This window comes from Danio rerio, chromosome 12 (assembly GCF_052040795.2).
Source record: "Danio rerio strain M-AB ecotype USA chromosome 12, GRCz13ab, whole genome shotgun sequence".
Classification (NCBI taxonomy): Eukaryota; Metazoa; Chordata; class Actinopteri; order Cypriniformes; family Danionidae; genus Danio; species Danio rerio.
In genome coordinates this window covers 6,995,001-7,010,145 of record NC_141032.1, presented here as the reverse complement: position 1 = coordinate 7,010,145, position 15,145 = coordinate 6,995,001, and the positions used below count along the sequence as shown (strand labels likewise).

The 15,145-nt window shown below is 36.2% G+C and overlaps 1 protein-coding gene and 1 long non-coding RNA gene across 10 annotated transcripts in view; one reads left to right on the top strand and one right to left on the bottom strand.

Annotated features, from left to right (window-relative positions):
• The window catches only part of LOC147834386 (uncharacterized), a 310,219-nt gene that overhangs the window by 67,370 nt on the left and 227,704 nt on the right, over positions 1 to 15,145 (top strand). The window lies entirely within an intron of this gene.
• prkg1b (protein kinase cGMP-dependent 1b) overlaps positions 1 to 15,145 on the bottom strand; it is a 263,744-nt gene that overhangs the window by 29,730 nt on the left and 218,869 nt on the right. For all 4 annotated transcript variants that reach the window (XR_015503247.1, XM_087274556.1, NM_001441604.1 and 1 more), the window contains 2 exon segments: positions 14,667 to 14,732; positions 4,524 to 4,598 (listed from right to left, as the gene is read on the bottom strand). Coding sequence is in view for 3 of the 4 variants with exons in the window: in XM_087274556.1 (XP_087130682.1) it covers positions 4,524 to 4,598; positions 14,667 to 14,732 (141 nt within the window). In the remaining variant the exon portion in view is untranslated.

Sequence of the window (15,145 nt, the reverse complement as noted above, 5' to 3'; positions counted from 1 at the left end):
CCTCGATATCAAGAAAGCATCTGGGTTCTGTTATATGCCTTTCGTTCTTGAGTATTGTAACTGAAATTTGGCGGTTGATGATGATGCTACATGAACACAAGCACGCAAGATCACTTAAAAAAGCATACTAAGAAACAGCCATTGTCTCTAATGCCAAAATGCTAGTTCAACTCCTGCTCATGATTAAGTGACCAGAAGGGGTTACGTAGTCTTTAGGGATCTTGTTAGTGTGCCTGTCTGTGATGCAGAAAATGCTGATTTGAATCCCACTCAGATTTGGATCAAGGGGAACAGGACAGGTTACATTGGTGAACTGGAAGACAGCAAGGGTCAGGATACTTAGTGTAACGGAGGCCAGCTTGTAAGAGCTGTTAGGTAAACCTCACTTCCCTGGCATCAAGAGGTGCATTAGAGGCTGCGGTCCTAGTGTTCTTGTTAGTGTGCCTGTCTCTCATGCACAAAATTCAAGTTCAAATCCCACTCAGAGCGGGCGAGCATAACTGGAAGGGTGACATTGGTGTCGTGACCCAGAAGAAGTGAGGTTTTAGTGAGTGAGTGAAACAGAAGCTAGCTAGTAAGAGTGGAGCAGGTAAACTTTACTCTCCAAGCCCCAGAAGATGAGCTGGAGTCTGCAGTTATTTGCATTCTTGTTAGTGTGCCTGTCTGCCATGCTGGAATTTCTGACTTTAATCCCACTCGCAGTGAGGTCGTGGGTATACATAACTGGAAGGGTTACATTGGTTCTGTGACCCAAATGAGAGCGAGGTTTAGGGTAGTGAATGTAACAAGGCCAGCTACTAATAGTAAATAGGTACACATCACAACTCTGGCTTCTAAAGAATGCATGAGGCTCGCAAAGTGTGCCTGCCAGCCAGTTTGGAAAGACTGCTTTGAATCTCACTCAGAGTAGAAAGTGAGGGGTTACACTGTGACCAATTTGGTCGTGACAGGTATAAAAGATTGGTAAATGTTACAGAGACCAGCTAGTCACACTCCCCTGGGTTCGAAAGATATGCTAGAGGACATGTCCTTGTTAGCAAACCCACCTCAAATGCCAAAAATGATTGTTCAATTCCCACACAGAACAGGGAGTAAATAACCAAAGACGTTTTCAGAGCTTATACACTGAACAAACAATTGTTTATCCTATCAGTTCTCATTCAGTTGGGTCACTTTAATACTTACATATGCACAACAAATTATTTAGTGGTTCTAGACATGTCTTGCCTTTCTTAGAACACTTTCAACTTATATATAGGTGCTTGTTCAGGACCCCTTATGCATCAGTTCTCGATTAATAAAATTCTGTATCAGTTTTGCAAGTTTTGATTTGTAAAATATACAAAAATAAAAGTAGAAATAGTATCAAGATAATCAAATTAACTCTTAGAATTCAGTTTCATTTAAGTTTTTTTTTTGTGATTTAAACATTGGGTTTTTGAAAATGACCTTCCATGCATTGTGTAGCACAACTTTACGTGAGGTGAAATATCCAGCTAAGGCTTAACTCTGAAAGTGCACCGTGCTTAAAACTATTGATTAATCGATAAAAGAGTTGACTCTTAGTGGTTCAAATAAATCGTTATGGTAATGAATCTTTAACCGTGTGGGTGTGACGTTCATACAGAACTTGAAATAGAACATTTGTTGGACGCACAGACCCGGGAAAATTGAAATACCCGCCCACAAACACTGTAGCAGATCCCAGTTGAATCATATCTCAAAGACGCTGTGCTCTGAAGTGTGAGGGAAAGTTAGGGTTATTTTCCCTACCCAAGGATGAGGCTGTGAAGAGTCAGTGGTTCAAGTTTATTTTTGCAAAAAAAACCTCAACATTATAAGCCCCAGTGTTCTGCTGTGTTCCCGTCATTTTTCTGACAAGTGCTTCAGCAATCCACATGCTTACAATGGGGGATTCCTCGGCCGTTTGTTGAAGGATGGATCAGAAAAGACTTTTGATGTATGGGGCTGTCAGAGCTTGACATGAACTTTACAGTACACAGTTCATGGATCAGTTTCTTCCTCCATTTCACAAGTGTAAGTAACTTAAGTGCGATTAAAATGGTTGCCTCCCTGTTTTCTTTAGCTTTTAAAATGTGTATTAAATTGTGTTTTGTTACTCGTAACTGCTCTACGTGGCTTTTACTGTATCTGCTTAACTCTTTATATTCTTATATCGCGTCTAAAACCACGTTGAAAACATGACGCGTGCCACTTTCCTTACAGATTTAAATGTGTTTGTGAACTCGCGTTCCACTGCCGTTTGTCATTGCCAGCGTCAGCTGTTCCTACACTCTTGCTGTGGTCAAGTTGTAAAATAGTTCAGCTTTTGCCACTGTGTGGATTAATACTGAATGTGTGTCATGGTTGCGAATACAGCAATATGCTGGTGTTAAACTGCATTGCTTTAATGCGCTCCTGTGTTGGGCTCACACATACAATCTGCAATTTGACTACTTAAAATTGTTGATAAGTCGTGGTGGGTGTTTTTCTCTGTCTCGCGCTGAATGCAGTCGAACAATCGCAATAGACTGGGTCATCGGACCAATCAGCGCAGATTAGCATTGCCCTAAGGAGGGGTTTGGAGACAAATAAATTGCTGAACGAATCATATGGGAGTCGATGGGAGAATTAGGTAAAAATAAATGAGACAATGAAAGTATTTTTTGACCTTCCATGCACATCAGCCTGTTGTAATAGACCCTCAAAACCAAAATATGACCTTTTTAAATGCATAATAGGGGCTCTTTAAAAATAAGCAACCATATGTTCCAAAATGGTAATGTGTAAATAATTTAACACAAGCCTCCAGTCAAAAATAATGGATGTTAGGCATTTATAACATCATTCAGTGCTATTATTTTGTGCTGTATAGAGTATCTTGTCACAGTGCAACATACCCATTTGACTGATCAGAGAACAATGGTGATTCAGCTACTAAAAACTAAAATATCAGGGGAAATGGTTATCAGCTCAGTATTTAATCCACATCATTTGTCAGTGATATACTAGTACTGTTCACTGTGTACTGGAAAAAAATCAGTTCAAATCGAATTTAACCAAAACAAACCAGGTCTCAAAATGTCACTTTTTGGGTTGGGAAGTCATAAGGATTGGAAAAATACATAGATGAGTAAATGACGATAGTATTTTTGTTTGTTTGTTTGTTTGTTTGTTGATGAATTAATCCGTAAATACAACTAAAGTAAAAAAAAAAAAAGACAGACTACAGCTACTGGTTAATTTGTGTTTGATAATTCAGCACTTCAGCCTCAACTCGTGCTCATGTCTGGCCTTTTAACAAGCACTCTCTTCATTAAACACGCATCTATTATCACATCTATTTACAGCTTGCACTCAACAACATGCAGCTATATAATTGCATGCATATTGAAACCACCCCCTCATACAGTATCTGCAAGTTACTTGCATATAATTATACTTCTTCAGGCCGCTGTACTGGGCACAAACCTTGTAAAATAGAACACTAATTCATTTTAGTGCAACATAACACTCCATGCCTTGTTGAACTAGGTTTATCAGTCTACAGCAATTTAAAAACAGTGAACATATAATTAAAACCAAACAGTATTCTACACTGTCAAGAGAATACTAATTTGCGATGTTTGAACTGGACATGTATATCTAATGTAGCCACAAGAGGGCACACTTGGATCACTGCAGGTTTCCATGTTGCTTTGGCATGTTGCTTAGCTTAAAATGCAAGTCACTGACATGGCTTGTTCAAACATCATCTAGTCATTACCTTAATCATGATATACTCAATCATTCAAATTCTGACAAAAGAGCTAAACAACCTGTACTGATCTGTAAGACTGTATACATCAAAGCCCATCATGTTCACGCCGCAGGAAGTTGGGAATTATTTAAGTTGTAGAAACGACTAAATTAGCTGCTGCTTCAGAGTATTTTCATTTTCTGTTTCGAAACACAGCACTATAAGTTCTCAGCTGACTTAGCCCTACATTTTGCACTTTTGATAGCATCGTTTCTAATAATAATCTGTGTTATTTTGAAATCCATCATGGGTAGACAGTTTGTGCAATCTGGACGTGTCTCTAGATATGGTGAGAACTATAACGCATTTGTTCATATTTTGTTCTTCATTCCTGAAAACCTGTCTAGCTGAGATAATTATAGCCACAAGGAGGTCGAAGTCATGACCAGACATGCAAATCAAATAAAAAATAGACAAAGACCAATTAATTTCTGCCTGTGGACTTTCATCATTCAGGCTGAACTTATTACAGGAGAGATGAATTCACAGAGCAGACAAAAGTGTTATTAATGAAGGCAGAGGGTTTACTTTGTGTCTTGATTCTCTATACTTTGTTGTTGTAGGTTTTAGAGTGTAGAAAATAAGGGGGAGGGGGAATGAAACACTGTACAAGCTTGATTTTATGAATGCACCATCCTTGACTGAATCACAAAGAATCAGTTTCATGTATATGGCTCCATACAGTCTGATAATATCATCAAAAGATGTCGAGTGTTGGACTTACTTTGCTTTGGCGCCAGCATCATCATAGCCTTTGTTTGAGACGTCGTCAAGACCTCCAATCAAGTGTTTGAAGGATCTGCAAATATATATATAAAAAAAAGATGCGAGTGATTACCCTCATCCATTCTGTAAAGAAAAAAAATATGGAAGTTAAAAAAAGGACAAGGCCAAGACACTTAATGAGAATGAATATCTGATTATTCGATTACATAAGGAATGATGCGATAAAGAAATACAGAGGAAGAAAAAGAGAGCGTTGCTAGAAAGTTGAGTGAAATATTTCATTAAAAAAAACATACATTTTTCTTCGACCTAGTTTCTGACTTATTAGAGGTCACCATAGCAGAATGAACCACCAACTATTACTGCATATGTTTTTCACAGCGGATGCCCTCCAGCCGCAGCCCAGTACTGGGAAACACCCATTCACACTCACACACACTGATACTCTGACCAATTTAGTTTACCCAATTCACCTATAGCGCGTGTGTTTGGACTGTAGGGAAAACTGGAGCACCAGGACAGAAATGCCAACTGGATCATCTGGGACTTGAATGCAATTATTTTGTTCAATCCACTTAAATTTGTCCAAAAATAAATAAATAAACCTAATCTATTTGTGCTGGAACAACATGAATCAATTATTCGAAATCATGAACTTTTTGCAATGTGATTTTAGCCATAAAGAGTTTTGTTTGTAAAATGTATCTAAATTTATTTTTATTTTCTATTATTTATTTATTAGTTTCAATTTCTAAGAATTTGAATCATTTTCAATATATATGTTAAGCAATAGGAGTTTGGATGTTTGCCCTGCATTCGCATGGGTTTTCTCCGGGTGCTCCGGTTTCCCCCACAGTCAAAGACGTGGTAGAGGTGAATTGGGTAGGCTAAATTGTCCGTAGTGTATGAGTGTGTGTGAATGTGTCCGTGGATGTTTCCCAGAGATGGGTTGCGGCTGGAAGGGCATCCGATGCATAAAAATGTGCTGGATAAGTTGGCGGTTCATTCCGCTGTGGCGACCCCGGATTAATAAAGGGACTAAGCTGACAAGAAAATAAATAAATAAATGTTAAGCAATAGTTACTAAAAAGTTGCATTTAAAACATCTGCCACACAAAACTAGTTCTTTTAAGGTCTGGAACGAGGAAGCGTAAAATAATATTCCCACAATATGCAGTTCAATTGTTGCACAGATAAATGATGAGGGCAAAAAGAAAAATGCTGAAGTACAGTATTTTGGGTTTCGACTACTTTATGCCTTTAGGTTTGAAGACATAAGCAATTGCCAAACAGCAGGACTCCCTGCCTTAAAAAAAAAAAAAAAAAAAAATCTAAGATATATTTCAAAATCAAAATTAATTATGCAGAATAACTATGTTATCTACATTCTGCTGAAAAATGAAAGCTTTTAAATGAATATTTACAAAAGAATAATTATAAAAGCAGCAGTTTGCTAAAGCCTTTGAGTCTAATCTCTGCAAAACACAGTTTTATAAACCCTTTTTCAAGGCAATTATTAATATATTAATTATAATTCTGTGCACAAAATCAAAAACGGGGGGAAACAAAGTACAAGACTTTTTGTTTGATGTTTTGTTTTTAATGTTACTATGTCACTTACGTAAAGCGCACATTGCCAAGAGACTTCAATATAACTGATGAAACATGCTAGGAAGACCATGTATCACATGAAAAATAACATGTAATAAGCATTTAGTGTTATAACATTATGGTTTCTGACTGGTTTGCTTAAACTAATTATCAACAGTATACAATATGCTTTGAGATTGATATACTGTAAAAAGTGATTTTGGTTTCAATGTTTTGGTAGTTTATGCAGAAATAAATAGTGTTTGATTTAGAGGTTAGTAACTGACACACAGAAAATGTGTTTATTATTAATCGCCAATAAAAAGAAATGAGTTTTAATACAAGACCATGGCAAACTATTCATCATTCCATAAGTTACTTACAAGTAATGCAATTTTTTTATTAACCTTTAACCCTTGTGCACTGTTCAAATTAACTACCCTTTTGTTATGTTAGAGATGAAAACATCCACTGAATTAAACTGCTGTAAACATGCATCTGATAACTTTTTTTTTTTTTTTTTTTGCATAAATAAACCTCAGCCCTGATCAAAACTACTAATTTGTTTAGAAAATTATAGGAGTAATAAAATACCCAAAATGACAAAAATAAATTTGACAAAAAATGACAAAATAAATTATAAAATACACAAAATGACACATTTTCAATATAAAAAGTAATTGTGGACTGGATTTTTATCAAAGTCTTGGACATGTCAAACAACATTGCCTTTGAATGCATTGCTTTTGATTGATTTAATTTTTTTTTCTCCATAATTTTCTGTTGGCAGCTGTTTTTGCCCCATTGACTTTCATTATAACCACATTTTTTTTTACAAAACCATGACACCACATAATCATACATTTTTGATTGTTGGTGGTTTTCCCCCTTGGGAAGAGTTCAACTGTGTAATTTTTACTGTTGATCATCAGTTGTCACCATTAACCCTTTAGATAATTTTAGATAACCCATTTAATTTCTGGATTATAAATGGAGTACAACAAATTCAAATGTATGTATGTGTGTCTGCGAGTGTGTGAGCGCACTTACCTTGATGCTACTGAGAAAATCAAAATATGCATCTTAGCTCACAGAACTACATGGAGTAAACAAAAACGAAGACTGTGTGTTTATGCACCATCGAATGTGGTTATAATGGAAGTCAATGGGGCAAAAACAGCCACAAACAGTAAATTAGGAAGAAAAAATAAAAATCTAGGAATGCATCAAAGCCGATGTTGTTACTTATTAGCGATGTCTAGATCCGATCACATGATCAGAAATCGTGCCGGAACACACGATTTTAGACTCAATCAGAATCGGACGTTACCTTCTGACGAGTACTATATATATATATATATATAATGCGGTGGCACAGAGTTAGACCTTTTTGACTCCACACAAAAAGTTGATGTCGACTACATTGCCAGCATTGTGTGATATGCAATCTTGGCATTGCAGGAGGTAGAAGAGAAAAGACAACATTTAACACAATCAATCTGATAAGAAGCCTCAAAAACAAACGTTGAACCTCAATTTGAAATGCCGTCTCGCTACTATTTCACAGAGAAAGCTTTGCCAGCCCTTTATAAGAAGACTTCTGACAAACTACTTGTCCTGTTATAATATTTTTTAGGGGTTTTTACCTTTATTCGATAGGACAGTAGAGAGAATTACCAGGAAAGCATGGGGAGCAGAGAGGGGAAGGGTCGGCATTGGACCACGAAGCGGAATCGAACTCGGGTCGCCGTGAACACCGGTGTGCATGTGTTGACACACTAACCACAACACCACTGGTGCCGACCTACTTGTCCTGTTATAAGATGTGCCGCATGTTTCATTCAATACAGACATCTGGAGTTCGCCCGTAGCTCCCATGTCTTCTAAGGCTTACCACACAATGGATTGACTCCCACCTGGGACTGTTTCTTCGCTCTTATTCATTCTGTTTTTTATTTATTATAGAAGTATCAGATCAGGTTTCGGTATCGGAAGAGATACTCAATCAAATGAGGGCAAAAAACCTGATTGGGACATCCGTATTACTAATCATTCACATGTCCAAGACTTTGATAAAAGGTAGAAAAAATCAAGTCCTCAAATACCTTTTATATTGAAAACATGTCATTTTGTGTTTTATTTCACCAAATCAGTGACGTCATTTATGAATTTGGCAATTAAAGAGCTAAACATTTAGTTGTTTTTATCAGGACTGAGGATGATTAACAGATTTATGCAAAAAATAAAATTAAATAAATTAACTGATGCATGTTTACAGCAGTTTAATTCAGTGCATGTTTTCATCCCTAACATAACAAAAGGGAAGTCCATTTTTGAACAGTGCACAAGGGTTAATCCAGGGGTGTCCAAACTTGGTCCTGGAGGGCCGTTGTCCTGCATTTTTTAGCTTTAACTTCCTTCAACACACCTCCTCGGAAGTTTTTAGTATACCTTGAAAGAGCTTGGTCAGCTGGTTCAGGTGTGTTTAATTGGGGTTGGAACTAAAATATGCAGGACATCGGCCCTCCAGGACCGACTTTGGACACCTGGGTTAATCAAACTGTGTGCTATAATATGTAAAACAGGATCTTGAAAGAAGCATTTAAAAAGTAACTCATATAAACAGCTTCATCATATTCTTGTCTTATTCAGATTAGGGCAAATACTTTGATCACTGATGTCCATGTAAACATAGTCACTGTTTGTATGATCTCCTTCCTTAAAGTAAACCATCTGGCATCTACTGTCATAGTTGACCACTGTTAAAGATGATAGTTCAGCTCTTATTTTTCCTCCTCCTCTAATTAAATCAGATAAATATTTGAATGTGGTTGTTGTTACAGATCAGAGATCTGCATCCAGTAATAGTGTTTATTACTGCAGCTGCTGGGCTTCAGGATGTGACTCATCCGCCAGACAATTTGCACATTATCTCACATTTTTATTAGAACTCAGATGAAACATCGAATCTAAAAGAGGAAAAAAAAATTCCAGGTTAAGAGCTGAAATGTAGGATGAATGGCACCCTTTAAAACTTAATGGCATCGTTTTGTTTGATCCGGCTGTGATTTATGCAGTCGTTTGTGTGTTGGCGGCTAAGGTCAGGCAGGACTCCAGTAACCCGAGCCATAATGATGATTTGATGGACATTTAAAAGTGTGAAAGACTTTATATCACTGCACTGTTGACCCATTTCATCATGTATTCTTAGCACGGCCTCAAGGCAAGCCCCAGAATTAGTAGCAGAGCTGTTGTAACAGTTTGCACCCAATGTCACACGTGTGCTTATATTCCTGCCATCACATACTACTTCACTGAGATATACGCTATTTAATTGTTTGACACTAATCTTAAAGGACAAGTTGCATAGGTTAGCAGTTACGTTTAGTCATTCAGCAGATGCTTTTGTCCAAAGCGACTTTCAATAGAAGCAGCATTAAGCGATTCAACAAGAAGAAGCAATAGATGCTAGAAGTGCTAATTATACAAAGGAACTGTTATGGTTTTGAGCAGGGATGTCCAAACTCGGTCCTGGAGGGCCAGTGTCCTGCTGAGTTTAGTTTCAACTCGCTTTAACACACCTGCCAGGAAGTTTCTAGTACATCTAGTAAGAGCTTGATTAAGTGGTTCCAGTGTGTTTGATTAGGGTTGGAGCTAAACTCTCCAAGACACCGACTCTCCAGGACTGAGTTTGGACGCCCCTGGTTTAGAGAATGAAGTGCTAGAGTAAGGAGAGGGAGGTTATTTTATATACAGAAAGAAGAGTGTTTCTACAGTTGGTTTGTCAAGCCTGCTCAACTGCACAATGTTGAATGCACATCAGTATGTGCATCTAGTGTGGCATGTGTTATTTTTCAGACTCCCTAGTTTTTCGCAATTTTTGAATCCAATGCAAAATCAACAAAAAATGTTGCGATTCTGCAAAATTCTTAATTTAAAGGCAAAATTATGGCAAAAAAATGGTCGGTTCTACTTTATATTAAGTGGCCTTAACTAATATGTAGTTACACTGAAATTAATCATTTGTTACAATGTACTTATTGTGCAAATACATGTTTTTACATTGTACATGACTGATGAAGCAACTGCCTGTAATTACATCTATAATTAATTTCTGTAAATACATCTTTAATTAAACTGTTGACCATCCCTTACACCAGTGGTTCTCAAACTTTTTTCATCAAGTACCACCTCAAATTTTTTCTCTCCCCAAGTACCACCATGGCCATTACTGGTATTGAAATACAGTAGTGTAGCAGGCCTTATTATTATGAATATTTATTATTGTCAGACACTTTAAACATTATAAGTTGTTTGAACATTAACACTGCTGTGCTGATAAAAAAAAAGATAAATAAAACCTCAACATTTAAATTAAAATGTGCTTTTGAAAGTTAATTAAAAATGGCAATGTACTTAAAAGTGAAAAGAAAACTGCTGCACTTAAATGTAAAGTATTATCATAAAGTAGCCTGTTCATCAAAACCTGGAAATGTTCCTTGGACCTCATAAATATAGGCTATATATCATCATATTCATATATAAATTATTTTTGATCAATTTTGTCAAATATATGTTGCATGTATGTATGACTTATTTGTATATCTTTAAAATTTAAACATTAACTTGTATTTTGAATATATGAATTGAATTTACTTATTTAAATTAGAAATTAGATCAGCTTACTGTGCATTAGAGTAGGCTATGTGTGTCAGAAAAGCAAGTGATTAAACTATACCTGTCAACATTGGGAAATAAAAGTACTGGATTCGCCCTGAACAACCGTTACAAAGATGGAGAGGAAATTAGCTTCAAATGATAGTATACATAACAAACATTAGAAAATTGAAAGTAAAATAAAAGGTTTAGCCTATTAAAATCAATTTACTGATCACATCGCTGTTATCGTACGCATAATTATTATTATTATTATTTTTTTAAACGTCAAGGTTTTAAAACCGTCAAAATTTTCTGTAATACCGTTCCTGAGGTATGAGTAAGACTTTTTTATTTCCTTTGTTTCTTTTTTTTTTAAGACAAAAGTACCTCAGATATATTAAAAAAATGCCGTTTTATATTGTAAATAAACTTGTGTTTTTGAAACAAATGAAGACAGCAGAATTGATTAGAATTATTTAGCCTGACATGTTTGCTGCTCCAAAATATTTTAAATGTTTCCCAAATTAAAATATATTGTGTACAAAGGGAAAAAAGGTTTTGTTTTTTACCCAGACATTTAAATAGAATACATTTTAGAGCAGTATTCTCTATACCGTGAAGCCGTGATTTTTATATCCAAGGTTATCATATATCGTCAGAATCTTATACAGGCTAATGCCTAATTGTAGTTGCCATCTAATAAATATTTTACAGGAGGGCTAATATTTTTGCCTTTAACTGTATGTCAGTATATTTTCCATTCACTCAGTTTAACCAACTAATATTTTAATAGGGTATAAGCCCAAGCATGCTAATAGGACTTTTAATTTGCCAGTAACCTGGGTTAATCGTTTCTGGTGAATTGTATGCCAATGCAAAATCGGCACGTTTAAGGTCTGTTTTCTTTAAAAATCAGCTATCTCCACTGGCCGAGTGATATCCGATATAAAGTGGGTCTCAGATTGTACAAGAAGCACTGAATAAAATTGATTTTTTCCCTAACCTTGTCTTTATAATATGAGCATTTATTTTACCCCAGTATATTTAATGGAGCTTTTGCACTAGCCTGCCGATTCTGATGGGAGCATGTGAGCAAACGGCTTTTTGTCTTGTTTTACGCTTGAGCATTTAAATTAATGCCAAAGTCTGTTTAACTGATTGTATTTTAATTACATTACAACATCGATGCTGCAAAAGGAACCATATAAAATAAAATAAAAAAAACACTAACAGATCACTGGAAGTTTATCAGTATGGGAAACACATTAGCTCGGCGTATACCCCATTGCATATTTTGATTAAAATCATTTCGTATGATCAAATTAGTTGCACTTGACACGTTTAACTTTTTAGTTAAGTTCTATTTAGCTTCAGATTTTACGCTTAAGCATGACACATGCAAATAGTTACTTACAATAGCAACTGAACCAGTTTTTAAGTTGGATAAGTTGAAAATTTTGTGTAAAATACTTATAATACCTTACTAAATCAGGAAGAAAACTGCTATATAATGGGCAGCCCACAAATACAAAGCATCACGCTTTTCCAGTCTCTGAGCAAACACCTAATGAAAGCATTGGAGTGCAGTGACAGCATCTCCCCTCTGCTCAAAACTACTGTAAAACATTTCTCTAAAATCCCAACGGAGAAAACGAACAACACAAAAATACTGCTACATGCCAAGCTGCTGAAATATTGACTACAGGGATTCGACTGCAGGACTCAGTATAGTTACAATCCCCACTGATCACAGGTCAGGCAGAATATTACATTATTACAATAACTAGAGTATTTTAATAAGCATTAGTGTAAACCCTCAAACTGACAGGATTGAGATAACTGCTGATTTCCAGCAGAGAAAGTCAAAGTCAGTCTGCACTTATTTGATCTCTTCCTCAAATGGAAGGAAACTCTGGATGTCTGCAGGGACGAGAGGTTTGTGTGTCCCGCTGACTGTGTCGCCACACGCTGTGCCACTCAAACCAGCACAGAGCGTGTTTTCTGACAGTCTGCTGTTTAAGGATGGTAACTAGAAGATTTTGCTCTCAGGCATGAACTAGCATAAACTTGCCGCAGTGAAAGTCGTGAGAGGTCATTAGAAATTAGCAGCGGTCAATTAGTGGACTCACGGTGGAGAAGATAAGACTAATCGTATTTCACAGCATCTGCACACATATGAACTGCGAGACCTGCGAAAAGATGCGACTTCAGGACAACACATACACTTTATACACTTCATTGAACATGTTCACATAGACATCACCTATGCTGTATAACTGCAGGCTAACTAGTTTCATATATAATAACTTTAACTGTTAAAAGCTATTAGTTACTAGTTAATTAAAGTAATTAGCAACTAAAGAAGTTATGGTAACTAATACATTTTCTGATTTTGATTGTAATACTATAATTATAACGTGACCCTTTTGTAAAGTGCTTTAGAGTGGAAGAACTATGATGTCAAATTGTATGCAAAAACCCGGAGGCGAGTTAACATTTTAGCAGTTCCGGTTCCCTCCTCCCAAAGTCAATGGGTTTTTAAAATGGGATTTCAGTAAAATCGCTTAAATAAGGTTCGTGGCTAACACAAATTCAAGATACTTTCACGTTTTGTTCTACAACATGAAACACATCAGTTACATCTCACTCTTGATTTTTTAAATCGGTTATGCATCTTTAAAAAGACGGTTGCTATCAAGTTGCTAAATGGGACTACAGGCGGTGTCGTAGACATTATACGTCATCAAGCTGATCTGGAGCGCAGCTCGCTTGCGTTGGACATTTGGATTTGTCTGTTATTTAAGTATTTTCGTGAACAGTATTTTATAGTTTGTAGTATTTTTCTAATTGGGATTTCATATTGTGTGTAGGTAATTCCTTCCCTCGTAAAGGCAGTCGAGACAGATTAATTTGTTGATCATTTAATTAAATTAAACGATATTATGAAGATACTGCTTACCCATGCAGTCTGTCTCTGTCTTGCTCTCAGTAATGCAAACGTGTGAATAAATGTGTAAAAATACATGCATGTTAACTGTCATTTTAACGTGATCAAGGGGATTTTTCGTCGTTTTTTTCTTCATCTGAACACATTTAACTCTGTCATAACTGCAATATTTACTCTCCTCTATAAAATGTATAGCATATGTGACTGTATAGGCTGATTTTCGCTGTACTTCGTGACATAAAAAGAATACTGAATGTTGTTCTCTATCCATTATGGAACTTAAAGGGCATTTGATAGACTTGTTCCTCACGCCTCATTTCTGTCATCTGTTAAGGTAAGCAGGCTTTGTGCACGCGAGCGATACACTTATTTAAATATGTCTTATGATAGTTCTATGTTGGCACATTTATACATAAAGCAAAACAGATGCATATCCCCACGTAAAAACAATCCAAAAGGCACATAGGTCTATGTGTATTTGCGTATTTATTTGTTTATAATATTAATATATAGCGTGGATTCTAATATATTAAACAGATAGATTAACTCTTTGTCATGGACATTATTTCTAAAAATAAGTTTGATTGGGGCTGATGTCACAGACGAGCGCCCTGAGGGCACTGTAGTCTGTTTATAGCCTAATGTTAGCTTGTCAGTTCTTGCGTTTGCATTTAAGATCCAAAAGTGCTCAAAGTTGAATTTTCGTGTGAGGATTATCCAGCTGGACAAAACGTGTAAGTGTAATAAACTGTGTTTGAACACAGAGCTTATTATTTGCAATCTTCAAAAAGCTTATGGCAAAATCTTATTGGGATTTTATCGAGGGAACCAGTTTTATGCTAGCAGCCGATTAGCCTAAAATATGACGTCATAGTTTCTCCACTCTATTCTTGGAAAGTGCTATACAAATAAACTTGAGTTGAATAAGAAGACAGAAAAACTCACTCTCTGTCGATGACGAGGCAGGTAACTGCTTCAGCAGCGATGACATTAGCCGTCCTGATGTCTTCTCTGCAGAGACACACACACACACACACACACACACACACACACATGTCAATCTCACAAGGCCAAAGTACTGTGTTCATGGTGTTCATTTGGAATGAGTATAGAGGCTCGTAAATAAAATCTGTTAATGTTTGAAGGTTAATATCTTCATTTGGTATACCAAAAAATAGTAGCAGATGTAATTGAGTCTGTGGAACTGGACTAAGTGACAAGTCTAATTTAAAATCAATTTGATTCATCAAATGGACTAATAGCTATTTTCATGCTATTAGTACTTTTCTTTGGTACCACTTTATTTCAAGTCACAATTCATGCTATTAACAAACCATTAACCAAGTCTTTTAGTAAACAAACTGCCAATTAGCAGCTTATAAGGGCTGCAGGATATCGAGAAAAAAAAGGGAAATTTTGTATTT